The sequence below is a fragment of the Cnephaeus nilssonii genome (genome assembly GCF_951640355.1).
Source record: "Cnephaeus nilssonii genome assembly, chromosome: 10".
Taxonomy (NCBI): domain Eukaryota; kingdom Metazoa; phylum Chordata; class Mammalia; order Chiroptera; family Vespertilionidae; genus Cnephaeus; species Cnephaeus nilssonii.
This window is the reverse complement of record NC_137081.1, coordinates 55,143,240-55,170,708: the sequence shown is the minus strand read 5'-3', so window position 1 is coordinate 55,170,708 and position 27,469 is coordinate 55,143,240. Positions and strand designations below refer to the sequence as shown.

Below are 27,469 nucleotides of genomic sequence, written 5' to 3'. Positions count from 1 at the left end.
GGAGTCCTGGACTGCGAGAAGGCACAGGCCGGGCTGAGGGACCCCACCCGTGCATGAATTCGTGCACCAGGCCTTTAGTTTCATATATTAGCCATCCTCCAAATAAACGTAATACTATTTATTTTTTCAGTGTTTTTATTGCTGCTAAAATCACTAAATCATGAGACAAAAAATTAGATTGTTTAATAAAATATCATGAAGGAACACATTGACATAGCCCATGGTCCCAGACAATAGTGTGGTGAGGGCCTGGGGTGGGGCGGGAGCCGGGTGGAGGGGATAAAAGGGGAAAACAGGGGGACATCTATAATACTCTCAAAAATAAAAATAAATTTTAAAAAAGAAGGAACACATTGAAAGTATGTTACCATCACAAAAGAATTACCTTCCTTTTTGCAAAATTCATGAGCAGCTTCAAAACTCATACTGTCTAGGACTGTAGAAAAACTGTAGCAATTACTTTTGAATTTTATCCAAGGAATAGATGTTTCAGAGCACAGCTCTGGGTGTCCAAATGGTCTTGTTTCTATAAACAAAAATCAGTCATGATGTCAGTGTGGTGACTGAGTTGGGATGAATATCGCATTACATTCTATGAAAGACCAAGATAAATATATGTAATGAGATTTTCATGGTAATAGTCTGAAGAGTGGTTTAATATACATGATTACAAAACTAGGACTGGTTTATAGCATTTCTAGCAGAAATAACCTTTACCTACACATAACAGGGTATAGAGGCTTACCCTGGGTGAAGTGGCTGACTTTCATGTTTACCATTAGTATCACATTGAGGGATATGATTCTTAGGAATACTGGCAGCTGAATGAAACTTGCAAAAGGCAATTCCAAAGGCAATGTACAAAATTTATTACATTCAGTGCTGAATATTATAGACTTAGCAAATCCTTACCTGCTAATCAACCTATTAGAGAAAATAATGCATTCAATCGTGTATCATATCACATCACATCACATAACACAGGGAAATTTGGGGTGGACTTTGCTTCGGAGGGCACGCACAAGAGTCAGACACATCACGCTGAGATCCTAGGTAGGTGGCTGTGGGCCTGATATGTAACCTCCCTATACTTTGGTTTCTTTGTCTACAAAAGAGATCTAACGACAACATCTTTCTTACAGCTTGAGAAGTTTAAGTGAGAAGTTTAAGTGCCTGATGCTTCTAAAGCACTCAATCAATGCAGTGATGTTGAAAGGGAAGGCTAACTCTTGTGGTGTTTTAGAAGCAGAATTGTCTTTTCCAAAGTATGACTTTTATCCTGAATTATTTTGATCTGAAGTTACATAAAGTGCATGCTATTTGACTTATAATATCCAGAATGTAAAAAGTAAATGCACTTTTACTAAATGAGAGATTCAAAAAGAGACCAACTGGTGTTAAGGAACTCTATGTTCACCACAGCAATCAAGGGAACAAGGGTCTGGTGTGATGGGATACACATCACACTAGAAAGCAAGGAAACTTGTCTGCTACTACTGGGGCTGTTGATGGACATCTGTGAGATCTTCAATAAGCTATTTAATGCTCTGAATTTGTTTCATACAGGTGAACTTTAAGTATAATGAGATGTTATTATCATCTTAACATTTAAATATATATGTGATATAGACATAAATATCATTGCCATTATTATCACAATAACTCTAGAATCCTATTCATTGTTGACCTAAACATAAACCCCAGTCTGGCATTCAAGGTCGTCCATTCTCCTAACCCACATTTCTAGCTGATTTCATACCTCTCCCTTAACCATAATTTGTGATGTAGGAAAATCTCAATATCAGCTTTGCCCTATACATGCTCAGTCCTTTCTTCCCTCCCTGTCTTTGTCCAACCTTTTCTGCTCAAAATGTCCCATCATTGCCTCATTTACATCCCGCCCATTCTTCAAGGGAAATCTCCTCAGTCAAGTCCTTCAAGAAGTCAAGTCCTTCAAGAAGTCTTTCTACGTTTTCCAAGTGGATATGATGTGATTTTTTTCTTGCTACCCCCCACAACACTTGCTACTTCTCATATTGTTTGGTAGCCCTGCCTTGTATAACAGTTATTTGTCTGTACATCACCTACCAGACCAAAGGCTTCTTGAGGCAGACACTCCTTACTACTCTTCCTCATAGCTCCTGCTTAGCATACTGCCTTGCATACAGTAGGTGCACAGTACCTATGTTTTTAGTTGATTAGAATTGAACCTACCAGTAGGTACATGACAAATGGCTCCTTGCAGAAATGTCTCACAGGCTGTGCTACTCCAGCACCCATTGGTGTCAGCAAAAACACAGTCACCCAGCAAGGATGACTCATCCTCTTTCCAAAAAGTGAAGGAGGATTTGGTGCCATCTGACCAGTCAAAACTGAGACCATTCTGTGGAGGGAAACGGAGCCATCATTTCCTTGCCAAGACTTCTGTTTGGACATCACCCAATGCTGTTTGGGCATCCCTCACTCCACACACAGATTTGTATTTCCACATCTTAGATGTCTATTTCAGGGGGTCTAGGACAGCTTGTGAATATGGCCTGACAAAAAAAGAACATCTGCCTCAAGAGATGTCTTCTTTAGTTTTGGGGAATTCTTGGCTCCCTGCCACCATAACTTCCCAGCAAGCAATCAGAGTGAAGTTGGATCAATACCTTGTTCTTTACACTAAAATAAATTTCAGATTGATCAAAGATTCAAACATAAAATTGAACATATAGAAGTGCTAAAGAAAACTTGGCTAAATATTTTATACTCTCAGTGTGGGAAAAATCTTTCCAAGTCTGATAGAAAATCCAGAGGCCATAAAGCAAAAATCGACTGCATAAGTTAAAACATTCTGCAATATGAAAACACAGTCAACAACCATAAACACCATCCTTTCACTTATCTCACTGCCAAGGATTAAAATTTTGAGATATCCAGTGTTGGCAAAGATGTGAAAAAACAAGATGTTATCATACACTAATGTTGGCATGTAAATTACAGGTACTACTTGTTAAAATTCAAAGTATACTTAGCAACTTCACTTCTGGGAACTGATCCTACCTGCAAAGGATATTTGTTGTGCATTGTTGGTTATTGTGAAAACTGGGACGAACCCAGCTATCCATTCAGAGGAGAATTGTTTAATAAAGTGTGATATATCCTTACATGTGTTAGATTTTTATGTACGGACATTGAAAGCTGTACAAGGTATCCTATATAATAAGAGAGGAATATGCTAATTATCCATTACACTGTAATGTCATGACCAATCTACAAGTGTTGGAGAGCTACAGGAGGGCGGGGCAGTGGGTGGAAAGCTACAGGAGGGCACAGGGAGCTATGAGCAGTGGAGAGCTACTAGCGGCGGGTGTGCGGGTGGCCAGCTGAGGCAAGCTGCAGCAAGCTACTCACTCATGGATTCGTGCAAAGAGCTACTAGTATTAAATTAAAAAAGCAAATTTAAAGATAGCATATCTAGTAAGTTCTCATTTGTATTTAAAAAACAATATACATATTCATCCATTACATTTACATATATGTGCCTATACAGAAAATTTCTAAGTGACGCACCAGAAATGGTTAACAGTGATTGACTTTGGGGAGTAGCACTAGAGGTCATGACAGAATTGATTTACTTTTCACTAATTTGGGTGTGTGATATTTTTATTAAAGAAAAAAGAAAACGTACAAAACAAAACAAAACAACTTACTCTCCAAACTACATTCCCAGAGGAGAAAAATAACCGACATGGTAAATGTCAAGAGATACTGAAGTTATTAATAGCCAAATTTCTAAACAGGAAGTATGATTTGTTTCTCTTGGGAAATTCTTAAATGCAACAAATTACCCAAATAAAGGTGCCTGAGTGTAGGATGTGTTCCAGTGCATGAGGAAGCATCTTGAAATTTCTCAGAAAGTTTCATAGAACTTTTGAAGGGCATTAAAAGGGCATTAATTTCCAGAAACTAGGAAGTGAATATTTACTTGTGAATATATTACTAGTTTATATTCACAAACTAGGCAAGTGAATATTTACTCTAAGTGAATATACTCTATATATTCATCCATATATTGTGGTCATAGGCTGCTCATAAGGTTGGTCAATAGTTACTAAATAAGCCAATTACCTAAATGTTCCATTTACTATTATTTCTGGGGAAAATTTTTTTCTGTGCTAATACAGTGGCTAGCCTATTGAGGAAGTAGATGTGAAACAGAACGAGGTGAGGATTGTCCAAGGGATCGGAGGACACCTACATCTGCAGTGAAGAGTCCAATCCAGTGGGCATGTCCTAGCCGGCTGAGGATAACAGTGAGGAAGGACTGGTGATACTGATCTGTAATGCTGACCAGTTCTGCTCCATGCAGCAGGCAGGCTCTTATTGCTGTGTACCAAGTCATATTTGCACTGATTATTTTGTAAGTTCTGTTTCCATAGTCCAAGGTGTTGGGGATTGGATACATATCAGATGTATTTACACCATGTCCAGAAGTATCTAGAACAAGAACAACAACAAAAATCATTAGTAGCATCTGGAGGAGGCAGGGAGAGGCAAAGCTTAGCATGGGAAGCTGCCACAATGGTCCCTGCTGTTGTTAACAGCAGCGCTTTTCTTCTCAGAATTGACGACTTCAAACCGAGGACACTACCTGAAAGCACAGGTGATGCTAAAGAATTTAAACACTTAGGACATTTAATGAATGAGTTTCTTTTAAAAATATAAACATATAGTAAATGTCATTTCTAGAAGGTTTCCCATTTTGAACATCTTTTGTCAAACTGACCACGCTGGTGGAATGCATGTGACCTCAGGTAGGTTTCTTTCTGCTGGCTCTCCTTGGCCTAACACATGTGCTCTGGCAGAACTTAATACTTACAAGAGAATATTGGCATATGCCACATCATCATATACTGCACTGCAGACATAATTACAAGTGAGCATTCTCAAATATAACACTTTATTAAACTTTTCAGACTGTATTATCGTTATCATGTTTAATGTTTACATGTATACATACATTGTATAAAGAAGCTTAACAATTAATTAACACTTAGAAATACAGCCCAGCTGGCATGACTCAGTGGTTGAGCATCTACCTATGAACCAGGAGGTCACAGTTCGATTCTTTGAAAGTCAGTGGTTCTGCTTTCTACTTCTGAGATCTTTTTTAGGAAGATATAATTTTATTTTATTTACTTTTAAAAATATTTTTTTATTGATTTCAGAAAGGAAAGGAGAGGGAGAGAGAGAGAGAGAGAGAGAGAGAGAGAAACATCAATGATGAGAAAGAATCATCCATCGGCTGCCTCCTGCATGCCCCACACTAGTGATCGAGCCCGCCTTTTTGTTCTGTCTTATATTATGTACTTGATAGGCTACATTTTGAGAAATTAAAATACAAAAACAAGGTAAGGGTTTCTTAAGTGTCTGATCCAAAGTGGCTTGGATTTCGTTCTCTATACTGGTTTCACTCCATTTGGGCTTGAAAAGGAGCATGGTAAGGTGTGGACAGGTCAGAAGACCTGTGACTCAACTCTAGTCCTGACCCTACATGGCTAAGCAACCTTGGGAAATTAGTTAATCTCTCAAAACCTCACATTTACAGTCTGTAAGGTTAGTAAGACCTCCTAAGAGGGGTGTGGGTAGAATTCATTGAGATCTCTACAAAGAGCACTTACTCTGGTACCTGGGATATAGTAGGCACTCAATAAATGTTGCTTCTTGCTCCCTCTCCTCCTGTTGTCACAATCTTCCAAATAAAAATGAAAAAGTGGGAATTCAACTTTTACCTGAAAATGTTACCTCAATGCATGTTGTAAAACCAAAGTGAAATTAACCAAGTAAATTGTGATGGACCACACTTTTATCATGTTTATTTTTGCTAGAAGTCTGTTTGCTAGCCTAAGTTATTTAGTATGAAGTGTAAGGTTATTTATATAAAATCAAATATCTAGTTTAAAATGTTAACAATTAGTAAAATTAAAGTAACTAAAATTTTTTGTATATGTGATCCAAGCACCCATTTAACTGTGTTCCCCCACTACGTTGTACATCTGTATTTTCACCTATATGAATTTCTCCTTATGTAGTTGATTCCATCAGGTTTCAAAATATAAGTGACTTTGAGCAACATGATTTTGCCACTCATTTCCCTGAAAAAGAAAGATCCATTGGAAACCAAGTTCCAAATTGGGAGTGTTGACTTTGCCCTTGACTCTCTTTTTATTCAGACATTTTATTCTTTCGTGCAGATTAGAATTTGAGTAATCACTGTAGACTATAAGAATTTGAGTAGTTGAATAATATGGTTTGGAAATAATAATAAAAGAGTCATTATTTATTAAACATATATAACCCCATATATACAGAGAGTCTGTGAAATAGTTATTATTCCATTTTATAGAGGCAGAAGTCAAGGTTCAGAGAAGAAAAGAAACTTGATTGACCATTTATTTACAGAGGTAGGGTAGGAATCCAGTATGAGCTCCAGTGCCCACGCTCTCCACCACCACTACTCTATACTATCTCCAAAAGAACATATACATTGTTCGTCCCCAAATATCAAAGAGAGAAAGTGGTCAGGAGTACATTTCTAGAAGAGATCAACCTCAAGGTCGTGGAATAAAATAATTGTATTTAATTTGAGTGTGTTACTTATCTTTTCTAATCCTCAAGTTCCTCATTTGTAAAATGGGGAAACTTTTATCTACTTCCTAGATTCGTCATGAGGATTTTATGACATAATGCATATAAAGCCAAGGCACAGAGCCAGGTACATCATAAGTATGCAAAGACATGGCACATTGGAATTACTTCTTTCCCTTCAAGACTCTGCTCTTCTCATAATACTCTTGCTATAACTGATCTGGTATTTCTTTCAGTTCCCAACCACTATTGTGATTGATACCGGTGAACCAGAAAACAGGGCTTCCCTGGAGCTGCTTTTCCAAGGATGGGTTAATAGTTAACGTCATTAAAGGGTCCACATGTGTGCAACAGTAAGAGCTATAATTCCTATTGCAAGTAAGCATATATACTAGGTTGCCCAGAGTTCCACACAGCTCCAGACACAAAGTATGGCCTTCTAGGGTTGCATAGTGCAAGGAAGCCTAGCCCTCAGTGAAAGCATGAGCTATGAGCTATTGTTGTTGTCCTCACTTATAGGGCATCCACACTGTTCATGGACTGCATTGGTTACTTGTGGTAATATGGTTTTATTACTTCACACCACAAGTCATTTGGTGTTGTCACCATCAGATCGAGAAATATGCTGCATGCCATGTTTCGTTACAAAGACCGTTTTTGGCATTCCAAGACAGGAGGAAGTATTGAGTTGGTTTCTTTCCTTGATTCTTTTTTTAAAAATACATTTTTATTAATTTTAGAGAGAAAGGGAGAGGGAGAGATAGAAACATCAATGATGAGCGAGAATCATTGATTGGCTGCCTCCTGCACGCCCCCTACTGGGGATCAAGCCCGCAACCCTGGGCATGTGCCCTTGACCAGAATCGAACCTGGGACCCTTTAGTCTGCAGGCCAATGCTCTATCCACTGAGCCAAACCAGCTAGGGCTTCTTGATTCTTTTCCAGCATTTAGCAATTCTTTTAATTGCCTGAACAGACATATAATCCCAGAACAAAGCAATAATACCTTTCCGTATGACCAAATGGATGCCTAAACTTGTCCATCACTCATGTGGTCTTTGCAGTCTGTAGAACCCCTCTAGAGGGCATAATCCTGGGTTAGCAGAAATTAAATGACTATATGTATGTAAATATATAAAAAAAAAATCAGTGCCTGGCACTGTTAGCCCTGAAACTGTCAGTTATACAGCATGTAAAACAAAATGGAAAAGAAGAGTGAACCATATAAATGAAAGGAATAAAGAAGCAAATATTTCTTACCCTGCATTTTCTCACAAACAAACCCATAACCTTCTTTTCCACAGTCTTCAAAATACCATTTTCCAGTGAAATGAAAATTAGTATTACTTGACAGCAAAGCACAGAGAGGAATGTGCTTTTGAACTTCGGTGGTGTTATGACTTGGAATCTAAAAGAATAGATTTTTCTTAAAGGTAATGTATAACATTATCATAACACTGACATTTTTATTAAGGACATAATTTTAAAAATTCAAACACCATTTTTCTTTTGTTTGCATTTAATAAATCTGTTCATAGATCACTTCATAACCTAAGACATAAATATTTCTTGTGATGAGTAAAGTAATTGCATTTATAGAATATGTGAAAATTATATAGTTACATTATTAAAATTAATATATTAATAATTGACTAATAAAAAATTATGCCTATAAAATATAAGAAGTATAAAAAAAGTTTAGTAAATAAGCCTCGAGTAAAATCTCTTGCCAATTTCTAAAAAGTAAATCTTAAAACTTACATTTATTATATCAAATGGAGACCAGTTAGAATATGCCACAGGCTTTCCACTTAGCCATTTTTCATAATCATCATTTTGTAGCCCTATCCACACATCAGTGGTCTGTCCATAAAGATTCATAGTAATGAAAGCTGAAAAATAAGAATACATTATAAATTTCAATACTTTATAAACCATTTGGGTAATCAGCCAATTCTGTTTATAGCCATGATTTTATTTAAATGACATCAAGACTTAATTACCAGTCAATTGTCAGAATTTGTTATTTTGTCCTTATTAAGGTAATGCAGTCTTTCACTTTTGTTTCAGTTTAAATTGACAGAAATTAGCTGGCGAAGCCTGGGATTTCATCATATCATTAACAAAACAATTTCCAATGTTCATTCAATGCCGTTCTTAACAAAAGAGAATTTATTTGCTATATTTATATTAAGTATATAATTGCCTAAGTATCTAATAAAAGTTCATAGGTGAATCTAAAGGAATCTAAAAAATTATGCCATGCAATTACAATAGACTTTACCTCAGATTATTTTAGCCCTTTGAAATACAGATCAGATCTATGTCTTTATTCTCTTTACTACTACTGGTGAGACAAAAGGTTCCAAACCAACAGTTTATAAGCAATGCAGTGCACGAACTTTTATAGATGTCATGATCTAAACCTTATAGGTAAAACTGGAAAATTCATGAAAATATTGATTTGGAAATGTTAGTATTTTGAGGGAATAGTTTAATAAATACTTGAATAAAAATAGTTATTTTTGCCTGATGAACATTGACTACCTTGCTCCACCTCGTTTTCAATGGTGACCAGTGTCCCCCCTTCTTCAACACAGAAATCTTGAGCAGACGTCCAGTTCTTCCAACCACTTGGGCCTTTGGGGATTTTCACCAAAAGGCACTATAAAAAATGTCAAAAAAACAAAACAAAACTTCCGTTCATTTCCATATTTTTATAATGAATTAAACATTTCCCAAAGACACAGAGGATCTGCCTTGAAAATTCTTTATAATTTTTTTGCTCAGAAATGACTCCAGTATTTAAATTCACTATGAACTTGGAATCAGCCATGTGGTCAGCAAGTGCATGAGGAAGAGCCAGAAAAAAAACAAAACCCACCAAAAAAGTCCCGTGGGAAGAGAAGCTAGGGCAGGACCTAGGGAACCCAGGAAGAATACACAAAGGGGAGGGTGGCCAACATTGCTAAATGGAACACAGAAGGAAAGCTGTGGGATTTGGCAGTGAGAACTGATTTTTGCTCATGAGAGAATCCGTCCGGGTGTAGCAGGGGTTACTCATTACAGGAAGAGAAATGGAGCAGTAACTACCAGGCAGGACAGGCCGAGTTGAAGAAAAGCTTCCACTCCCAAAGCTCAATAAAACTTAAACATGTTAGTAGGGCCAGATGGAGTCAATCAGGCGGGGGAGGGAGAGGGAGAGGGAGAGGGAGAGGGAGAGGGAGAGGGAGAGGGAGAGGGAGAGGGAGAGGGAGAGGGAGAGGGAGAGGGAGAGGGAGAGGGAGAGGGAGAGGGTATACCAACAGCTCAGGCTAAATTCCAGAGAAGTCAGGATAGACTTTATGCAAAGGGTACTCCATGGGGATATTCTCTCATCAATGAACATAAACAACTCTGGTTATTAATAGGTCAGATTTCAAGATCTTGCCATTGAGAAAATCCCAATTACAAGATAATTCTAGGGTAGCATGGTATCCTTCCCTTGAGAGAACTTCCTTTCCCTTCCTCCTCTGGAATGACATCTTAACCCATTTTTCCTTAATTTCTAAATTTGTCTGCCTCCCATTCCTCCCCCTGTCATAAATTCCTTCAAAAGCAGAGACTAAATGCTGTCCCTCTTTGAACATCACAACAAAGAAGGTCACCAATTAATATGTATGGAATGAAATACAACCCAATGGAATTTGAAATTGCTGTCAAATGACATTGTGAAATATTCTAGATTTAGTCTAGTGGCTCTCAAATGGGGCCACTTTGTCCCTCAGGGGATATTTTGATAATATCTGGAGACATTTTTGGTATCACATCTTAAAGTGGGGGGACTGCTATAGGCAACTAGTGAGTAGAGATCAGGGAGGCTGCTGAACATTCTCTAATGCACAGGTCAGCCCCCCAGAACAAAGAATCCTCCAGCTCCAAATGTCAATAGTGCCTCGGTAATTCTTTTCAGGACTCAGGTCAGATCATGTCACTCTTTAGTGCAAACCCTTCAGTGATTTCCCACTGTTCTTAGTATAAAAAGCCTGAAGTTGAGTTACCAACTAAGAGAGGAAGTAAGTACATTTTCAATTCTGGTTCCTTTTACCTTGTTTGCTTCACAAAGAAACGGAATTGGTTATAAAAGATTTTAATTTTACAACAACTGCCTTTTTATCTATTTCCTTCATTTTTCCTCTTTCCTCTAATTACAAATTCCAAAGAGAGGCACATACTAATTATTAGGAAGTCTTATCATTTAATGTGAATTCACCTTGTATTCAGATAGTCACACTAATGAACCATTCATAAATACCAATGAACCTCATAGGTTCAGTTAGTTCAATAAATCTCTCCAGAAACACACACACACACACACACACACACACACACACACGCTCCCCTCTTCTTCCTTCCTTCCCCCCAACATTGGCTTCAGTCAAGCTTGACTGTGGCACATTGTCAGGACTTCATTGTTTCTAAAATATGACATATTTACTAACACGCTTCAAAATGGTGTCATTAATAATTAAAGCAGACCAGCAAGATGAAGTACAGCATCCTTAATTTTAAATTCTTTATTTACTTACTAATTTACAAGATGTGGTCAAGTTGAATGGATCTCTGATTATGACTGTGAATTAAGGATATTCTCCTGTATTCCAAACAAGTTTTGAACATAAAGTTCTTTTTTGTTTCAAAGTCATTTCCAGCTTAAAATCTGAAAATAGAATTCATGATCCATCTGCCAAACTCGGTCCTTTCCCAGTGTGCTGACTGACATTGAATGGCCTGGTCAGTGCTGCATTTATACCAGCCTAAACCTGGAGTCTTCCTCACAATCCCACTCCATCATCCCTTCAATCCTATCACTTGGAAATCCCATTTGTCAGAGCCCCCCACCATTCCCACTGCCCCACATTCTTTGTCACCATCATCTTAGTTCAAGCTACTAATAATATTTTGCCTGGACTACTGTAATAGCTTCCTAACTGCCCTTACCGTTCTAACTCCTCTTCCATTCTATATTGGCACTGTAGCTTGAGTGATTCTTCTCCAAATTCAGTCCTGATCATATATTTCTTTAGTTAAAGCCCATCAAGGATTTCCCATTGCTCTTAGAATAAAAACCAGAAACTCTACGACGATATAACCCTTGCCTACTTCTTTTGTCTCCCCTCTCATATTCTAGATCTCTATGCTTCCTTTGATTTCTTAACTATGTCACATTCCCTCTCACCACAGCACCTTAGCACATGCTGTCCCCCCGACTTTTAATGCTCCTTGTCCTTTGGACCACTTCAGTCAGGTCCTCCTATTACACATTTTATAGAACTTTGTAACAATTACTCATCATATATGTCACAACTTTAAATTATACAATATTTACCTGATTGATTCATTACTGTTTATTCTCCCTCAAATCTATAAACTCCCAAAGAGAAGGGATTGTATATATTTTTCCTAACCATTGACTTACAAATATCCAATATAGTTAAATGAATGAATAAAATGCTGTGAATTTGAATACATTTTTTTTAAAAAAGAGGAGTGTTTTTTAAGACTATGTTGTGCATGAAATAAAATACTAACTAATCCCAAACTAGATGGCTCAAAACAGCTATTAGCACTCAATTCAGGTCCTTGAATAAAAATGTGTAAATAGAAGTACAAAAGTTAATCTAACACACACACACACACACACACACACACACTCACTCACACACTTAGAATTTCTTCCTCCTACAGTTCTGCTGTGACAAGTCTCTTAGATGAACCACTCTTTCAGGGGGTAATCCCTGGTCAAGCCTCTTTCAGACCCTCAAACACAGAGGAAATCATTTGTAAACATTAGAAAAACTTAACTTCCGGTATCTCAGTTTTAAAACTCTAAAAGGTGGCCCTTAATCAACCAAGTTTTTTTTTTTTCCTTAGAGATAAAAAATAGAAATTAATCCTAGGAAGATGACAAAAAATAAAGTTTGATGGGACAGAATATATTTGCAACTCATTCAGAACTGTGATGTGAGCAATGCTTGTTATTGCTGTCTCCCAATTTTCCTTCTGTAGCTTTTAAAAAATTAATCAGGGGGATCATGCCTACGGGGCTTTCCACTCCTCTCAGCTATCAATCAACTTTTCTAATAATCTGATAAAGTTGCTTATTCCAAAGTGTAGATGACAGATGAGTCAATCTTAGAAATATTTCTCTTAAACAAAATAAAGGAAAGTGTTAAGGCAAATGTGAGCAAGCCTCTTGTGGTGGGGTTTTAGCCATTGATATGCAGGGTAAGGCACTGTGGGGTGGAGGCACACTAGGGGGCTCTGAACTCACACTCTGTAAAAGGTCACCTTCGTGTGAAGCCTGTGTGATGGTTTCCTTAGTAGTCAAATCCTCTGCATGGTTGGAAGACCCAGTTGTGACTGTTGCATTGCTGGGCAAGTGTTGGCTACACATTAGAATAATGAAGGAAGATTTTTAAAAATACTGATGCCTGGATCCCATGCAGATCAATTAAATCAGAATCTTTAGAGTGTCACCTGCACCTAGATATTTTGTAAAAGCTCACCTGCTGAGCTTAAATATATGATCAGGGGTGTGAATCCATAATCTAGCTGTTAGTTATCAATAAAGGCTTTTGTTTGTTTTTTAAAAAGGATTCTGAGCTACGTGCAAGAGTTTTAATCCTGCCCCACAGACAGCTTTGGAAAGCCCTTCTGCTCTCATGTCTGGGTCTGTGCTTTGCTCATGCCCCTTTCTATTCATTTCTAAGGAAGTACTTGCTTGCTCTTTGCCCTGGGTCTGCTCCACTGTCATGCTACCAGGCCCATGTATGTGTCTACATACTCCCTATGCCTACACAGGAGGAAACATGGAATAGAGCTAAGCTGTGTGGATAAAAATAATTGGGGAAGGATGATAGCCAAGGACTGAACCAAAATGAACCATTATGATTTATTTCTCGAATGCCAAGAATTTAATTGCCATTAACATCCTCTTTTATACATGGGAGGAATTATGAGTTAGTAACCAAAACAGTTGTGTTCATGTTTTGGGGTTGGTCACTGTCTGTATAAAAAATGTGATATTTAGACAAGATAAGCATTTCTTTGTACCTGTTCTCTAAGACCACTGCCAGGATGCACTTGTTATAATAGTAGTAAATAAAAACCTAGCAGCTACAAGAATTAACTATAAGTGAATCAAAACCTAAGAATAAGAGCTTTTTTAGAAGAAAAAATATGACATCAAATGCAAAAAAGAAAAATTAGATAAATTAGGCTTTAAAAACTATGCACTTAAAAATGGAGAAGATTGCCCTAACCCCGTGGTTGGCAAACTGCGGGTCACAAGCCACATGTGGCTCTTTGGCCCCTTGAATGTGGCTCTTCCACAAAATACCACGGCCTGGGCGAGTCTATTTTGAAGAAGTGGCGTTAGAAGAAGTTTAAGTTTAAAAAATTTGACTCTCAAAAGAAATTTCAATCATTGTACTGTTGTTTTTGGCTGTGTTGATTAATGAGTTTGCCGACCACTGCCCTAACTGGTTTGGCTCAGTGGATAGAGTGTCGGCCTGCAGACTGAAGGGTCCCAGGTTTGATTCTGGTCAAGGGCATGTACCTTGGTTGTGGGCACATCCCCAGTAGGGGGTGTGCAGGAGGCAGCTGATCGATGTTTCTCTCTCATCGATGTTTCTAACTCTCTATCCCTCTCCCTTCCTCTGTAAAAAGTCAATAAAATATATTTAAAAAAATAAAAATAAATAAAAATGGTGAAGATAGTAAATTCTACATGACGTGAATTTTACTCCAATTTAAAAATATCAGTGGGTGCTCAATTAATGTGTTTAACATCCAAATGGCCCCATTTCACAAATTAACAATGAGAGGAAGATCACAAAGGAGAGAATGCCCTGCCAATGCAACTGAACATACAGATTAACAATTGGCTGTCAATGAGCAAAGAGCAAACATTTATAGTTTGGGATGCATTTTAATGACTTTCCTAAGGCCTATAAAGTTATCTATACTAATAAAGGGGTAATATGCTAACTAGACTGGACATCTTCTGGATGTCCTTCCGGACGTCCTTCCAGACAAATCCACAGTGGCTGCAAGGGCCGAGGGCCGGCAGTGGCGGTGGCTATGAGGGCCAGCGCAGAAAAGGCAGTGAATGTGAGGGCCGAGGCGGCGGCATGGGAGGAAGAAGGCAATCGCGGCAGCAGTGGGAGGAGGAAGGCTTTAGTGGCAGCCATGGGAGGAGAGACAACCCTCCCCTCCAGTGCACGAATTTTTGTGCACTGGGCCTCTAGTTTTATTATAAAATGTAAGGAGTGGAGAGGAAGTCTCAGCCTTAATTGAGGCCATATCAGAAATAATAAATCTGGTTTATAATATCCCCACTAGCAATTAAAAATTTTTTCAATTCTGCATGGAAGCACCTGCTTTATGAGGCTCAAGATCACATTGACTGAGCTATGTTATTAGTGGGTCAATTCATTAGCAGGCAGAGCTCTATGCAGGGACGTGTCCAGCCAGGGAAGACATAAGAAGGACATGATGGAGCCTGGGCCCCCTGAAGTTAGTTGACAACTTATTGGGAGCAGGATCTAGATCAGGCGTCCTCAAACTATGGCCCGTGGGCCACATGCGGGTGTTTTTGCTGTTTTGTTTTTTTACTTCAAAATAAGATATGTGCAGTGTGCATAGGAATTTGTTCATAGTTTTTTTTTTTTTTTAAACTATAGTCCGGCCCTCCAACGGTCTGAGGGACAGTGAACTGGCCCCCTGTTTAAAAAGTTTGAGGACCCCTGATCTAGATCTACACATGCACACATGTGCACGCACACACACACACATACACTTGCAGGGGTCACACTGGCATACAGCATAATGAATGACAGAATATACAAACTCTGAATATACAAACAAAGGGTGGCATCAAGGCTGTTTCTCACAAACACTTCTTATCCCAAGAGGGTTATCCCTAAATGGAAAAATTCTCAAATCTCTTGAAAGTTGTGACAAAAATATTCCAGGTCCAGTTTTCAAAGTCAAACCCACTTTTTGATTACTTTCTAGAATTGATATCTACAAAAGAGAAACAAAGGCAACTTTTTGAAAATAAGTTTACCTTATAGTTAAAATACAGCCATCCTTTGGGACACATTCCGTGCTGCTTTGGTGTATCTTTCTCTTTCTCTACGGGCCAAAACCTCTTTCGCTTACAGATGCTGGGCATAGAAACTGAACACTCTTCACTGGCCCAGAGTCCTGGAGGGGAAAATGGGTTAGAAATGACTAGAAACAATGGTAACATTCTCTATTGATCAGTGTTTTTATGACTGCCTCAGTTTATCAAAGGTTGTTTTTTAAATCTAGAAACTGAACTAAATTTAACTACGAATCATAGAGTTCTCTAGTGACCAAAGCTAATTGGTCAAGGGGCAAAATCAGTAATTCTAATTCAATAATGCAAATGCAAAAATATCTAAACAAATACTGCAGTTGAAATCATAGAACTGATTAAAGTTCTAAGAATATTTGACTTCATTAGGAAAATAATATTTTGTAGAGTAATGCCTTTTTTTAAAATATTCAACTTCAATGTAAAGAGAGAAAATAGATTCTAAAACAATAGATGACCATTTCTACTTTATAATTTGTTTGAAAATATAATAATGTAGAAAAATTAACTCACAAACTTCTCAGAAAGGAGCACTCCTTAACACTGACCTTTAAACAAAATAGGCTCACATCTAGACATGCCCGCAGGAAACATATCCCCAAAGTCCTTAGCCTCCTGGAAGATGTTTTTGAATCTAGAAGAGCTATATTTTCAGAGAAAATTATAGAATATATTTCATTAGCATTCAAGCTATAATTTCAGAACCCAGGGCAAGGATGCATGGAAATTGCAAGGACAGATTCAGTTTTCTTTGTGAGAGATATAAGCCAAAAATATGTTGGCATTTTGAAGGAGGGGCTGGAATGTTATTTTAAATGCAGATTAGCTGCTATACCTCCAGAATCACAAAACAGCCTTTCTTGTAGGCTATTGTGACACCTGCTGGCAAAAGCGAGCTGATTAACCACATGGTTTTTCTTTTCCTGACTTTCTCTGTAGATGCCCTTGCATCAAGGATTGCTTTCCATATTCATCCTGCTCCTGACTTTGGGCACAGATTTGTTATGGATCTGTTAGAGTCAGGAACATCATTACTTTTTATTGGATAAAAAGAGTGGGATGGATATAAGTGGGCAATCTATCCAAATAACACTGTACTGATGAGTAGAATTTTTTAAAAAAGTCTTCAACATAAATATACTTCTAAATCCCAATTGCAAACAGTTGGTGTTCTAAAGTAAGCAACAATTAATGCTAGGTATTTTTTCCTCTTTGTTTATTTTAAAATTAATTAATTTATTTATTGTTGATAGTATTACAGATATCTCCCATTTCCACCTTCCTTTCCTCCCCTCCTGCAGCCCCTACCCACTGCCCAGGTCTTTATTACCCTATTGCCTGTGTCCATGGGCTATGCATATAAGTATATAAGTTCTTTGGTTTACCTCTTCTCATTTCCCCAACCCCACATCGAGGTATATCAGTCTGTTCCATGCCTCCCTGCTTTGGGTCTTATTTTGTTAGTCAATTCATTTGACAGGTTTTTTTTTTGTGTGCGTGTGTGTGTTTTTTTAAAGGCATACTGAATTGAATGAAAATTTTTCTTAAATGGGAAATTGGAAGTAAATTTCTCAGAGATTAAAGATCTGGCCAATTATAAATCAAATACTAGAAAAAGATAAAAAAAATGGGCTCATATTGAAATTTCATAGAGAACAGTATTCACCACACATATTTTTGACCCACTTTCAATGGACTCATTTTTGATACTTTTTTATTTAGTTCATGAGGAATGCCTTATCTGGATGTAAATTAATTTCAAGAACATGAATTCATGGAATAAACTGTGGGAATGGCCATTCTTAAGCCTTAAGATGAATGAAATTGAACACATTAAATTCAAAAGCAAAACGACCAAACCAAACTTCCTCACTGAGCTAATGCAACGAAAAAGAGATGTCATGCCTCCTGAAAATGATCAGTCTGTATTATAAACCTAAGAATGGAAGAATAAAATAACCTGTTACGGATGAAATGAAGCCACATCCCTGGCTGTGGTTATTATTAGGCCCTTCTCTTCCTTTGTCCCAGTTCTGATATATTACTGGTGCTCCATCTCTCCAGCTGTAGGAAAATTAAAAATTTTAAGGTCTTCTCTCATTCTGCATTTTCAATCTTCAACACCATTCTTGGAGTATTGGGGTATGGATTGAAGGCATTATATATATGTATTATTATATATATTGTTAATATATATAGTATATATTAATATATATATATTAATCCTCACCCAGGATATGTTTTTATTAATTTGAGAGAGTGAGAGAGAGAGAGAGAGAGACAGAGAGAGAAAGAGGAAGGGAGAGAGAGAGAGAGACAGAGAGAGAGACAGAGAGAGAGAGAGAAACATTGATGTGAGAGAGAAACATTGATCCATTGCCTCTCATATGCATCTGGACTGGGGATTGAACCCGCAATCTAGATATTATGTCCTGACTGGGAATAAAACTCGCATAGTGAATGGGAGGACACTCCAACCAAAGGAACCACCTGGTCAGGGCTGAAGGCACAACATTTTATTAAATTAAAAGAAATACTCATGTGTTGGGTTAGGGAAATGAAAGTTTATAAGCTAAAGATAATGTTTGAGGCTACTCAACAAATTGATCACTAAGATCTAGCCCAATCATTCTGTAAATAAAATCTGCCAAACAAAATTAAGTGCTAATTAATCTAGGTCCATACCGAAGTTCACCATTGGCTCTTTCTTCTTGAAGTCCAATCCACCAATTTACACCATACTTTGACAGCTATTTTTTAAAAAAAGGAAAATGTCAGCATTTATTCTACTTGTTTTCCCTTTTCATTAGTAAGATTAATGGGGTTGCTGGTAATAGCTTTCTATTCTTCAGTATTTTACCCAATTATCTAAAGAAGAGTACACTGAGGCCTACCATATTGAGAAAACCTGAAGCTTCATTATTCTAAGATATTCCCTTCGCATTTTGAAGGAAATTGGAATCAAATATTGAATATTCATACAACATGCAATATCTTAATTACAACTTTTCCTATGTATTTAAAAGTAAATTTTCTCTCAGAATAGGGATTTAAAAAGTAATATGGTAAAGTAAAATACAATGTGAATTCATTTTTCTTACTAAGACTTTAGTGGTTTATCTTCTTAGTGATTTATGAAATTTTCATTAATGAGCTTATAGAGGCTCATTGTATATGTCACTCTATTTGAAAAACAATTCAAGGCACAAAGACATCAATAGTGGAAAGATTTTGAAATTGAGGGATTAGTCTGGGGAGCTTTCAAAGTGAGTATTAGCACCCTCCCCTCTCCAATCACATAGTGAGACACAATATAGGACAAAAGAATACCACAGAGTTTCCAGTGTTTGACAACTAAAATATCCTTTATATGTTTTATTAATCTTACACTATTATTTATCACACAGATCTCAGTACAATAAAATACAAAATACAAACACATGCACACATGTGCACATGCACACACAAACACATTAGAACAGGTGTAATACTAGACTTATGACCCAGGAAATTGAAATTCCCTCCTCAATTATAAAAGAAGAGGCAGTAAGGATTTCTCTGAGACTTCTAAATCAATATACTTTATGCTGTGTGTGTAAAATGTAACTCAATTTTATATGCTAAAAACTTATTTTGAAGGCATATATTTAAATTTGTACTTCCATTTCTTCTGTAAAGACTTGAGAATACATGTCAAGATATATATATGCCATGTGAATTTCAGATCATTATAAAACGGTACCTCATATCTCTCTAACATTCTAATTTATAAACAGGTATTTTTTACTCCTTAAACAGTGTGGCTGTCTGCCATATCAGCAATTTGAGAACAATGCAAGATGGAGCAACGATAATTTTGTATCCCCGAGGTGTTGTTTCATGGACATGTGCATCCATGCTGAATTTAGAGTCCCATTGTCAGGCTCTGGAATGGGTCCACTGAGACTGGCTGTGAACTCGGTGGGAGAACCATGACACTTTCATTCACTCTAAAGAGGTCTCATGTGCAACAACAGTGGAAAGCACGGCCTGATTGCTCACTGCCCCAATTAAGGACCTTTAAAGAGAAATTGTAACTGCTGCATCATCAGTGGCATGTTTATTACCACCTCAGTTATAGCATGGTGATCCTCCACATGGCACATCATAACCTGTTGTGATATGGAAGAGAATTTCACAGGACAAGCTAAAAATCCAATACGAAAAATGGCTGTTTTAAATTTTATCATTCGTATACTACCACAACAATAGAATACATTAATATTCTTCAAATAAAAGAATATAAAAATGTGATATGCTGATTTCTAATTCGCGTAGCTCCTCAAAAGAGTAAATGTAGTCTTTTTCTATCTTAAGTTGAAATGGAAAACCACATCTTACCATTTTCTGTATATTGTGACTTTTCAAACTTAAAAATACTATACTCTTGTAAGTAAAAATATTGTACTGTTGTAATTTTTAAAAAAATGTTTTTATTTTATTATCATTTTTAATCCCCACAGGAGGATATGTTTATTGATTTTAGAGAGAGGAAAGGAGAGAGAGAGAAACATTGATGTGAGAGAGAAACAACCTTGCTTACGCACCCTGACTGGGGATCAGTCCTGCAAACTGGGTATGTGCCCTGCCTGGGAATTGAACCTGCAATCTTTTGATATAGGGGATGACACTCCACCCAACTGAGCCACCCAGCTGGGGCTGTACTGTTGTAACTTTAAAACAGCCATGCGTTTCCCAGATACTCCTTGTCCCACATCTGTGCTTTATTTTCCTCCATGCCATTTATCCATTCATCTTTTTATAGAACTCTGTGTGATTCTATTAACTTGTATTGATTACAGTCTTTTTCCCCAAACTAGACCGTAATCTCCAAAAGGGCAGGAGTTTTGGTCTATTTTAATCACCGATAGAGCCTCAGTCCCTAGTAGAGTAGACTCTGAATAAATATGTGTTGAATGAACCTCATAAAAGCAATAACACTCTACTCATTCACTATTGTTGCTAGGAATGAATAAAAGGGGTGAAATGACTGACCAACATTGTAAACCCGTGTTTTCATTATTTTCTCTTTATCTCTATAACAGAGAAAAACCAATTCTGAAAAATCTATGGCTTTTAATAAAACTTAAATAAATGTCTGAAGTCAAATTTAAAAAATCCCCCAAGGACAGAAGAAGGAGCTAGCTCTAAATTTCTTATGGTTAAATGTATTCAAGTACCACTCTTATTTTGCTGAGGATGAACTCTTGCTCATGTGCAGAATGAATTGTGAGGAGAGCACCGCCCAGCCAGCCACAGATAAACTCAAAGGCGGACCATTCGGAGGCATAGGTATGGAAAAGGTACTCTGCGTCCTGATAAAAGAGCCAGGGTTCATCTGAAAGAAAAATAAACAATGCAAATAATGCAGAAAGTATTGACCAATATAGTGCAGCCTTAAATAAGATAGGCTGTAATGAACCCCAAATTTGTAATTTGGTTACTCAGCATTGAAAAAATTGTGTGTGTTTAAATAAATATATTTAAACATACATAAATAAAATATATAGCTTGCTCACTTTCCTTGTTCTGTCTCATATAAGAAACCTTCATTTGTATTCAAAGGTCTGGGATAGATGCATATTTCAAAATCATGGGTACTAAAAATGGAGTTAAGCTATGATATTGGTCATTAATTATATTTAATAACATTTATCAATTTGATTACTTACTGATTATTTGTTAATTTGAACAAACTAGTTCTAGATTGATGTAAGAAAAGAGGCTCAACTGCTGAATGGTAATAATACAACTATGGTATATAATAGCACATAATTTGAAGTTCAAGAACTGCCAGGATAGTTCTTACCGTACTGGTACCAGGCGGGAATCTTGGGTTTCACATCTGTAAAGTGAAAGCAAACCACCCTGAGTAACCACTCTTCACAGATGTGATACCTCTGACTTATTTTAGCTCTAAACACAATATTTTGTACTTTGTCTTTTAAAAAACCATTTAAAAACCAAGTACGTTGTGCTATTTGAAATATGGTTAGTTCTCATACTTGAGGAGGAGGCTCTGCTTACAGATGGAAGGATGTGAACACTTGCTGAGGGCCTACTGTGTGTCACACACTATTCTAGGTGCTTTCGCTCACTCATTTGACAAGTAATTTTGTTTGATTGTAATGTCACCACGACATTTCTTCCAGATTGTGCTGGCAAAACACAATACGATATAGTCAGTTATCCTCACTTCCCATTAACTAACTTAGCATACTGCCCTGGTGTCATTTTTTAAAAAAAATTCCCCTATGATTCGTTCTTTGCTAAAATAGTGCAGTTTGGTTCATCATGAAGGCTACTGGTTGTGATCCAAGATACTTGCATTTAAGATCCCTGTAACTCTTCACTTGGGAAAATGCTATAGATTTTTAAAAAGCAAACATATAGTAAAGATCTCGTTAATATTTTTACCTCTTGGAATTTTGCATATCCATTCACGCTTGGAACCACAGTGCGAGGGCAGCAATGTTTTATTTGCTTTATAAACAGCACAATTTCTTGTATTATCTCCAAAATAAGTATTGTCTAAAAATGAAGAGACAACCTGCAGCAGATGAAGTTCATTATTCCTTAATGACGATTCCCCCACAAAAAAAGTTTCAAAAGATCATAAAAGGCACCCTTGTAAAGAAACCGCCATAGACTTCTGGGAGAAGCTCTAGAAAAGTCTGGATATGATTCCAGTTAAAGGTTGTCCCCCATTTGTGAAGAACCAGTGAATCAAATCTTAGCAATTTTTCCTAAGGATGATCTTTTCTTAAAACGAGGCATGCTACTCCTTTCTCCAGATGAGCAAAGCAGATGCATGCTTCTTTCCGAACTTTCACTATTTCCTCACTAGCAGGATTAGGCTAGCTACCGTGGGATCCTGAGTAAACTTCTCAGAGGCTCAGGGACTTGTCGGATTTGGGTCTCACCTTTGGTGTCGATTGTTTTGTACAGACACTAAGCTTTTAGTTTCTAATCACTAAATTCTAAGTCACCACTAGCTTGAATCAGGAAACTATCCAACACTTTCCATGAATTATCACACAATATGGGTATTCAATAAAGACTCAACACTCTCAATGATTTAATGACTGTCTGGTAGAAGAGTGGATGGAGAACAAGTAAAAGTAGAGTGAAATTTTGGGGAAAAAGAGGATGCTTTGAAATCATTTGTACTCCTCTTCAAACATGTACACAGTCATGGAATTTAACTTCAATATATGTGAGCTCCGACTCAGAGAACAGCATGAGGTTGAATATTCATTTTATCTAGTGGGGAGTGAGGAGGAACTCAGTGCCCTGCTTCATGACTTTGTCTCCTTTATTCTGAACCAAATTGTCTATTCCTCTCCCATTACTAATGAGTTTGTTTTAGTAAAACGAAATGGAGTGTTCTCAACCTCTATGGAGCACACATCATTTACATTTTTTTTTAAATTGTTGACAGTATAACAGATGTCTCTCATTTTCTCCCTTTTTGCCCCCTTCCACACAACCCCCACCCCACCCCAGGCCTTCCCCATACTATTGTCATGGGTTATGCATATATGCATATATGTTCTTTTTACATCTCTTCCTGTTCCCCAACATCCCTGCCCCTACCCACTGAGATCTGTTGTTCTATGTTTTTGAATGCTATAATGACATTAATCACCCAACAGCAGGTTGGGGTCAGATCAATCCTTCTGTTATGCCCCTTCTGCTTTCTGGGCCTCTGTTTCTTCATCAGCATAACAGATGGGTGGGGCTGGGTGATCTTTAAGATCTCTTCCCACTCTCTGGTTCTAATGCCCCTTTTAAAGAGGCAGCACATGGGTGGAAACTTTACTTTTTTTAACTAGCATGCCCTATTATTTTCTTCTCACTGTAAGCATATAGCTTTTCCACAGATCTCTTCCTTGACACAAATTTGAATGCTCTCTCTGTTGCGGGCGTAGAGTTCCTATTTCTCTATCGGTCTTTACTATTTCAAAGTTTAGCTACTGATATTTTGCCAACTAGGAAACATACTAGTAATATTGTGGCTTTGGAGGCAGGCACACCGTGTACCAGTCCTGGCTCTCCTATGTATTATTTTAGGCAAACTATTTAATCATTTCAGTACTCACTGCATTGAATTGTTGTAAGGATGGAATGAGACCATGCAGGCAGGACTGCACTCAGCTCAGAACTTAGAAGGGAGTTAGAGCTCAATAAGCAGGAGCCGCAGCAAATGCTCGCTGCAGGCTATTGCTAGCCTCCCCATTTCACAGGCGCAGCGAACAACTTGATTCTGCCTGTGCTCTTGGTTGGACCCCGTTTCAATCTGGGACACTGCTTCTGTTTTTTTCCCTATCCTCTTGAGAAAAATGTGAGCATTCTTCATTGACCCCGAAAAAACATGTAGTGCTAAGTTCCTCCTTTCCTTTACACAGGTATTTACAAGTCTGAGGCTAACGAAAAGCAAATCTTTCTTTCTCTTTCCTAATGACTCGCTCTGGCTGAGAAGGAGGTGATATTTTTAAGACTGGCATTTCCATCGTTTTAGAGGGAGAAGAAATGAAACTGGTTCTTTTCCTTGTGGCATGGATGAGGGTCTCACATTCACATACTAAGGCGCTGGGCAGGAGAGGGAGGGAGGGGTAAAGGAAGCCTGGTATTGTTTTAAAGAACAGTGGCTTCTTTGCTGGAGACTCTTCTTCACATGGTAGATGGTGTGAGGACCTTTCTGGAGATTTTGATCCTTTTCAGGATAAGCTCCTACAAAACTATCTGGCCTCAGAACTAACTAGCTGGCTGGCCAAGGTTTCCCAGGCATTCCTGAAATAACTCTTCTGGCACGAAGGTCTGGTGTCGTTTCTGGTTTGGGTCTGAGTCATGGGAAATAGGGTCATTATTTCCAGGTTCATTTGCTTGATCTATCAAGTGGTTCCAGGGCCACCTGTTTTGAATTCATTTAGTTTTCTCTGGGTCGGGAAGACTTACAGGGGTTCCATCGGACCACTCCCAAGAGCCAGCGTTCAGGGGATTTCTTTTATTGAATCCGATCCAGAACTGCCTTTCCTCTGTCCTGTGAAGAGAAGAAATAGAAACTTGGCCTTCCCCTTTGAATTCACCACAGTATGAAAAAGGCTCAAGTCAGTATTGATACGGGCAGGAAGCAGCTGATGCCGCGGGCAGGGTTGATCAAGTCAAATAAACGTGTACAGAACATCTCCCATGTGCAAAACCTGAGGTCTGAAATGAACTGAGAGAGGATTTAGCCTCTGCTTCCGGTTTCTCTTGGTTTGTGCTGTGCTCATCGGTGATGTGCAGTTGGGGGAGAAGCCAGCCCCTGTTGAGAACACGTCTTTCTCATGTTCGTTAGGAAGGGCAACACCCTTCAATCAGGCCCAGAACACATGAAAGCCAAGTTGGTAAGAGATTTTGGACTTCACTCTACTGTACTATTTATACTACTTTGAGATGCTTTGATTTGTGGCTCTTTTGTCACACGCTCATGCATTCTCTGAAGGTTCATCGCCCACATTCCTGTTTAATAAAAGGCACACGGCATGTTTGCGGTTTTTGTTCCGATCCCAACAGAAATGTTTCCACAGCGAATCAGCCTGAGGCACGGTGGGTTAGCTTCAGCAGTCACCACTGGGTTAGACGTGGCGAGAAGCCCCACAGAGAACCATCTTCCTTCCTATAAGGCGGAGGACAAACATGTCACGCCCCAGAGGACTCAAGCAAGCAAGCAAGTGGCTCCCTCCTAGGCTGACTTCCAGGTATAAGACGTCCCTTGATTTTCAGTCTAACAATTTTAGAAAAAAATAGAGTCTTACACATGGAAAAATATGGTAACCTCCACATCCTAGGCTGGAAGTCCACACTACCCTCCCTGTATGGAGAACTTTTTATTCCTTTCCTCACTGAAATCAGCATTCTACAGTTTTTCTGCTATATACTGGCTCCTAGAACTGGTATTTATTTCCTCTCCAACAATTTCTAAATGGTATAATTTCTAATAATGTCATATAATAATATAAAAATAAAATAGTAACAGAAAAGCAGTGCCCCGGGAAGGGGAAGTATACTAGTTAGTATATGCTAACTATGAGAACTGGTTATTTGCTGTAATTTGGCATCAGACTTAGCTGAACTCCCTGGAAGTCAGGGCAAAAGTAAAACATATATTACATAGCTTTTGTGATTAGATGCTGACAATCAATAACTTGATAGGTGCTTGGCACTAAATTCATCTAAGAAATTCCAAGCGTGCGAACTTATGTAAATAGAAATGATATTTGATCTTACAGCAAACGTGGAAGCAGTTAGCATGTGGTTGTTTCATACAGCAAAGCTCACTGTGTATAAGTATGTACATGTATTTTGCAATTGGCTAAAGTCATGAAGCAAAGTTGCAACTTAGAACAATGGAGACTATCACATATCCTTTGGATCTGTGGCCCCCCCCCCCCCCCCCCCCGGCTAACAATTCAGTTCACTAGGCAGTTTCTTGAACTTTTCTTCAACCTCAGAGAATCTGATTCAGCAGCTCTGGTGTGAGACCAGAGGGCTCTGTGTTAAAAGGTGTCCCAGAGAGTGTGATAATCAGCAGGTTTGGGAATCCTGGTCTCAGGTCAGTGTTTCCTGCAGAGACTAGGAATTCTATGGGATGTTGATAAGTGTTTTAAAAACACACACACAACAGTTTTGTGGTCAGAGGAAGTGTTTCCGTCTAGAAGCTTTTACAATATTAATGTATATGGCAAATTTCCAAGATTGTACTTTGCTTTGCAAACATATTTAACCACAAGATCTGCCTCCTCCCCTCCCCATAGTACGCTATAACACACACACATTGAGGAGAGTGTCAGACTCCTACTTTTAAGGCCATTTTTAGATTTTGGAGATGAATAATTTGTTAGATATTACACATTAACCTTCCTATGGCAGTGATTTTCAATACTTTTCATCTCCTGGCACACATAAATTAATTACTAAAATGCTGTGGCACACCAAAAATATATATATTTTTGCCAATCTAACAAAAAGTAAGTACAATTTTTGCTCCTTCACAGCGGATGGCTATTGTTGTGTTGGCTGTTGTCATTTTTAAATTTGACAATCTAAGAGAAAAGGGGTCAGTGCCCCTGACTAGTCAGGTCTTGCATATTTTAAAAATTCTTGTGGCACACCAGTGTGCCGTGGCTGAAAATCACTGTCTTAGGGGATTGCCCCAAAGGAAACTTACGGGGAAGGCTAGGGTGTTCCTCAACGAACAGTTCTGGATTTTTCTCTGCGATGCAGGCAAGTGTTTCATAGACACTCCAGATTTCCAGAGCTTGGAGCAAAGTAGCTGGTGTTAATTTGTTCTCATTAAATAAATGTATGGAGCCATGGAGGCCTGACCCCCGCTTAGTCCACAACATCCTTGGGGGCAGATTTTTATCTGTCATGCCTATTAGATTCTCAGTCTGCTGTGCATATAACAGTGCCCTTTTTATAGAAGATATGCCCAAAATGTGTACTGAACTGACGAGAACATTCTAGATAAAGAGTCCAAGAGCTGGGAAGACTCACGAAAAGAGGTCATGGTAGCTGCCTTTAAATATTTTAAAGTAGGTTAGACTTGATCTGTGTTGCTCTGGCTTACTAGAAGGTTGATCTTTG

The 27,469-nt window shown here is 38.1% G+C and overlaps 1 protein-coding gene across 1 annotated transcript in view; it reads right to left on the bottom strand.

Moving 5' to 3' along the window:
- PLA2R1 (phospholipase A2 receptor 1) overlaps positions 1–27,469 on the bottom strand; it is a 108,460-nt gene that overhangs the window by 6,603 nt on the left and 74,388 nt on the right. The window contains 13 exon segments of the mRNA XM_079781872.1: positions 386–526; positions 2,215–2,383; positions 4,244–4,482; positions 7,894–8,041; positions 8,395–8,525; positions 9,181–9,298; positions 15,746–15,885; positions 17,760–17,863; positions 18,485–18,549; positions 21,019–21,176; positions 21,648–21,683; positions 22,256–22,388; positions 24,797–24,881. Of these exon segments, the coding sequence (XP_079637998.1) occupies positions 386–526; positions 2,215–2,383; positions 4,244–4,482; positions 7,894–8,041; positions 8,395–8,525; positions 9,181–9,298; positions 15,746–15,885; positions 17,760–17,863; positions 18,485–18,549; positions 21,019–21,176; positions 21,648–21,683; positions 22,256–22,388; positions 24,797–24,881 (1,667 nt within the window).